This window comes from Mercenaria mercenaria, chromosome 13, assembly GCF_021730395.1.
Source record: "Mercenaria mercenaria strain notata chromosome 13, MADL_Memer_1, whole genome shotgun sequence".
Classification (NCBI taxonomy): Eukaryota; Metazoa; Mollusca; class Bivalvia; order Venerida; family Veneridae; genus Mercenaria; species Mercenaria mercenaria.
In genome coordinates this window covers 19,956,141-19,962,140 of record NC_069373.1, presented here as the reverse complement: position 1 = coordinate 19,962,140, position 6,000 = coordinate 19,956,141, and the positions used below count along the sequence as shown (strand labels likewise).

The window sequence follows — 6,000 nt, the reverse complement described above, 5'->3', positions numbered from 1 at the left end:
ACATAACATAAACATACAAGAAAACATAAACTACGGGCAGTGTATACTTGACCCTGAAACATGCATATGCATATCACCATTGTTAGTGACTGGCCGCGCATTTATGCGTGCAATGACGAATACTGTCAATACTATTCCACTGGTCACAAAGCGGTTCTGGGCTATCATATGACCCAGAATGATTAGAATCCGGCCAGTTGTGTACAATACCGCAAGGAATTACGTTAATATTGCTTTCAAAAGTGTACAATAAATCCAGACCAAACATTCCATGTTGGTTGTTCCGGAAATATTATAGTCAAGACGGTACTAGCATAGGACAGTTCCCTCACCCCTTCCAGCCCATATCAACCTCGACCTGATAACATTGATATCAAAAGACGGTATCCTGTTATTCTCTATTAAAATTGCATCTTTTTTCTTTCCGTTTTGCTTAAAAAAAAACATAATTAGATAAGTTATTGCATCCCGCGTGTAAAACTTTCTTTTCATTTCCCCTTCGTGTTCTTTATATACATGGCCAGCTGTGTTACATTATGTAATTAATATATGTAGCCCCCTAACGTTATTATTGTACCAGATTTATACAGCACCAGTTCCATGATAAACACGTTCAAAGGTGTTTTATAGTGTTTGATACAGTCAAAACTACCTTAAGCAGACAGCCAAGAGAATGACAAAATATAACGCGGCGTTAACCTTTTCGTCCGCATGGAAACAAAAAAAAACTATTCATTTCTCTTTTTAATGCTTTAATCAAATGAACGCTGAGAAAAAAATGGAATGATTAATTATTATGCATTATTATAACATTTAAATAGCAGCTGTTCGCAAAGGGACCAAGAGTCTAACCCCTTCCTTTGAAACAGCTACCATGGCTTTAACAGACATTATAATATTTCTAACAATAAAGAAGTAAAACAATCAACATATAATATACATTGTCACACTATATAATAGTTTTAACAGCTCGAACAATGACAAAACAGAAACTGTTTGATTCATGATATCCATGAAATATCTTTCAGCATAAGGAACACGATATAGTCCATAACCGGCGTTAGTGTGGTTATCATCTGAACACTTTCTGTTAATTGGAATCAAAACAGAAAAAAAAATATCACTAGATGTTGAAAGTTCTTTTCTGAGACATTATATTATACAGATAAAACTTGATATTTTGAATTCCAAAGGATCAAGCGTTTGAGTTTGAGATAACCGAAATTCGACTTAAAATAATATTTTGTGGATGTTTTTTCCGAACGGGACTTGAAAATGTATTCGAGAAAGACGGAATTTTAAGATTAGCGAGCTCGAAATATTGAGTTTCAATTATATTTAAGAGACTTTTTTAGAATACTGACATGATATTCATTTAAAACATATGAATCAAACAGTATCTTATTAACAATATTATATATCTATGGTTTAGCTACTACAAATCAAAGTAGTTTAGTTCCATAATTTTACATCGATGTTACAGCTAAAACAAAAATTAGGAAAGAATATATATAAAAATTACACAATACGATTTCAATGCTTTAGGTCCCGCTCTACCGTGTAGTCAGGTATTTTTGAGAGACTCAAAATTCGCTATTATATTGCAATTGGAATGGGTCCATAAGGTGAAATGTTCACGATAGTATGAAAATCTTGAAATAACAGAAGTATTTAAAACAATAATATCGGTACTTTCACAAACATTTATTTTCCCGAAAACGCACAGTTAATGAATATAGTGAAAATAAACCCTTCGCGAAAACTTGTGATTTTATAACAGGAACGCTTGCCTTATTTCTTCTATCGGTACATTATGTATATTTGACTTTTGTTCCAATTAACTACCCCAGCAAAAGATCAATAATTTCTTTCATAACAATTTTTCAAATTTGTGAATCGAATGTCAAGTTCCACGATTCGTTTTATTTGTCAAGCGCACATGAACCGTTTCGTTTAAAATTAAAAACGCCCTAAAGTATTAAGGGTGTATTTGTATCCAATTGTTTATGTTTTGTCAATGATAGTCCATCAAACGCCCAAGGTTTGTTACGAATGGCATCATGATAAAGGTACTTTCAATTCTTGACTACTTAATAAACTTTATGATGAAATTAAAAACCATTCCCCTTTTAAACATGGCTGCGAAGAAACGCGATATTGATGCAAAGAGGTTGCCATGGAAACACATTTGCCAGCGAGATTTATGTCGTAGTTTATACGGATATAACGACACTCAGTAATTGTTCGTCCTTTGAATCCTAGAAAATACTTAAGAATATAAAATCAGCTTAAGTTTCACTGTATCTAATTAGCTTCAATTCCCTTCTTGCAAATAATCACACACTTTGATTACATTTGCTTAGTGTTATTGTTTTACCACTTTCCTGCTGTTGTCGGCCCTAAATTTCAAGAATACACTGGATTTATCTTTCATAGAGACGATATTTTACTTTTATCATTCATTTTAAATTGACAATAAGGTAGACACAAAATATTTCTGGCATTTGAGGTACTCTCATACAACAAAGGTTCGGCATAATTCCTAGCGAACCAACACATAGAATAAAGGCTTATTTTTCGGAAGTATAGTAATGTATTGTCTGTCTTTACTTGCTCATATTGGTCTTATGACCAGTAATTATCTTAAAATTTCCGTCAATATATTTATATATGCAGTTGAAGGATGTCAAGCGGTGTAAAACTGTTAATAAAAGATACATTCAAATCTGCGATATAGTCCAATTCATTACAATCAAGACTATGACGAAGCTTACGGAAACTGAATGGTAAACGTATTTCGAGCATATTCAAAAAATGTCAATGAATCACCAGCAAGTCATGATCCCCGCGAGATTGTTGTTACAACTCATCCCGACCTTATCCTTTTGCATTCCAAAGAAAATACAAATACGCGTACAATTTTGAAAGTAGAATTTGACATTGCCTTATACATGTACCTTCGACATTGGGACATTTGAGAAACAGGATTCGTACCAATAAAGAAACGGAATGAATTAGATTTCGAACAAAAGTGGCCAGAGAGTTGAAATATGACTGTGTTCTCGATATACTTTTCTTACTAAAGTTTCTCTATAGATACAAGGTGAAAATGTGTTCTCATTTGTAATCAGCAGTTTTCGGTGGCGTAATTTATCATCATTAATGGGAACAAGTGAATTTCCCGTATAATTCTTTCTCCTAATAAACACAATCGATTTTGCTTTACGTCCGAGTTCTGACTGAGAATTACTGTTTTTAAACAGTTGTTTAGGCTACCTTATTAGATGTACGTGTGAGCATGCATCTGTCGAATTCATCTTTTATTGCATTATTTTCTATGGCAATAATTATCTTTCTATGAAAAACATTGAGCTTTGAAAGTTTATAGTTCTCACACTAAGTGTCCCGTATTTCAGTGTTATTTCGCCCCACTGGGACATCTTAAATCTGATTAAAATAATTATGTTGTATAATGTCCTTATTTTGCGATAAAACTTGGAAAGTAAACTATGTAATTGTTAGGATGTTTTTTCAAGTCTCTAATCAATTCCTCAGAAAGTTGGTTGACATTTCCTTCTTCCATTCGAATATCATTCGCCACCTTCAGGGGTTGATGACACCTTATATGATCACAGCAGTATGAAATCCTGAAAATAAACCGGTCTTAGTTTAATTGTGTCTACCAATATTTTTGTACTTAATGCAAAAGTGTTGTTCGTATGAATTTTATTAGAGAAATACTTCAATGAGTGACTGAAAAATATAACATAGCATTTTAATGTTAAAGTCTAACTCACAACTTCTAATGGTTTCACAATTTTGCTAATGCTTGGCCGCCTGTAATATCTAGCAAAATCTGTAAGAATATTCTTTGGAAGCATAGTACGCAACCAAGCAATAAACACTTGTAACAGGGTTGGTTTGAATGAAATGTACAACACCCCTCATGTCCCCTTGCACCAGCTTAAGCCGAATGCTATTGTATAGTTATATTGAATGCTATTGTATAGTTATATCCAATAGACTCCATGAGTACAAGTACGTGGACATTTTTACGCCCATCACAAGACAACTGAAGACTGCTGATAATCTTTTTTGCCGGTTATTTTTCAAGCAGTGATATGTGCAATATTGGACATTAATCATCTACAAAAATGTCTTTTGACAATTTATTGATTTTATGTGTAATTATTATGTTTACTACACACTAGATCGAATTTGGCAATGGTTGCAGTTGTTCTGAAAATGCTTGAGCATTTTGTCATCGCTTGTTGTTGTTCTGGCATTTCTTTCTATTAGTTTGCCTTTACTTTTAAGTTATATAACATTGTCAATGCATTAGCTGCAGTTACTTTTGTAAAAGTATGGCCGAGATTCATCTATTTACTTACATTCATGACTAGACGGTACCAAACTTTTCAAACTGCCACATACTCTTTTCATACTTGAAATCACCTAAAACTTTCACGAAAGTTCTAATTTGTAACAACCACATAACTTTAGGATCTTAACAATTATTTCTAAACAGGAACATAAAAAGATCAACACAACAGTATTGTGTGGCGTCTTGAATCAAATTTTGTGGTAGCGAAAAAATCTAAATAATGCGTATGTGAACTTAAGAATCGGGTGTTACATGGTTTTGAAAAAAACGCATGCTATATGTATATTGTATGCAATTTCTCCCGTTTGTTAAATATGTTCTGGTCAGTGTTTTACTCGAAAATAAATACAACACACAATATAATTTATTATCTACTTACACAGATATATTAATCAGCTGAACTGTTCAGAGTGAAGATTCAGACTTCTGAAAAAAAAAGACAGAAGAAAACATAATGGTAAATGCAAATATTGTTTTTGAAAAAAAAAATAGAAGAAATATGATTGTTAATGCAGATATTATGTGAATTTCATGTAGGTTAAGGGCGATGGCTTCATATCCCTTACCCCTTACCGATGTGGGTTCAAGCCTCGCTCTTCCATCCAGGTTGGTGGTTTTACCCAAATGCCCACCCGTAATGAAATAAGGGTTGGTTTGAAGTGGTTTGAAGGGACACCTTGAGTTTTCCGCTAGCATTATAAAATCAAAAGTTGCCATCTGACATATACTATTACTGTGTCGGTTTTGAAGTTAACCACCCCTTCCCCATCACCAAAAACATGTGGGAAATGGATTTCATTTAAACAAACGAGACATTGTTTTAACTCTTGCGGAGTGTAGACTACTGTTTAAAAGGAACTACACTGAGATGCAGAGCATCGAAGTATAATGTATATTACATTGTAAAAATTTAGCAATTAGCAAACGTTGCGAAACAATTCTTTAGAAATCTCCTAAGAGCTCTATTACTGGAATCATTTCTATAGTTTAATAAATCTGAATCAAAATTGATTGCTTCCATTTTGTTCAGCATTTAGAATCATTATGTGCAGCATTTACGTGCCTTAAGCTGCATATGTAGCCTTTGGGTGCAATTATCTATGTAACTGCTCAAAATAGGTTATTAAATACAGACACTTGGGATAGCTATTCAAAATCAGAGTCTGCAATACTGCAATTCTCAAAATAAGATCGCCCACGTTCCAAATCTCGAAATATAATTGAGTGACATAATGGATTCCTATATTTTTTTGGTATTGGATTTTAGACAAACTTTGAACAAATGCCACTCGGGGACTTTCAGTCTCTTTGTAAGAAGTAAATTTCATACTTTGCAGGGAGCACAGTAACAAATCTTGGGAAAGTACTGTCAATTGTTTTGCTTATGAAATAATCCAACCCTTATAATAACTTTTTACAAATATGCTACCTAATCCAAAGGCACACGTAGTACATCATATTTATTCATGAGAGGGACTGGAACAGTAATGTTATATATGTGTAATAGTAATAATTAGATAACATATATATTATATAATTGCTTTTGGAGAATGTAAAAAATAACAATAACATAGAAAAATAAAACTCTAGTATGAATTTGCAGGTGCAATTTGACA

The 6,000-nt window shown here is 33.1% G+C and overlaps 1 protein-coding gene across 1 annotated transcript in view; it reads right to left on the bottom strand.

The window, feature by feature from the left end:
- Positions 1 to 735: 735 nt before the first annotated feature.
- Positions 736 to 6,000, bottom strand: part of LOC123529489 (uncharacterized) — a 39,135-nt gene continuing 33,870 nt past the window's right edge. The window contains exons 15-16 of the mRNA XM_053521297.1: positions 4,764 to 4,810; positions 736 to 3,647 (exon numbers count right to left, since the gene is read on the bottom strand). Coding sequence (XP_053377272.1) covers positions 4,803 to 4,810 — 8 coding nt within the window. The 3' untranslated portion in view covers positions 736 to 3,647; positions 4,764 to 4,802. The remainder of the gene's footprint in view (positions 3,648 to 4,763; positions 4,811 to 6,000) is intronic.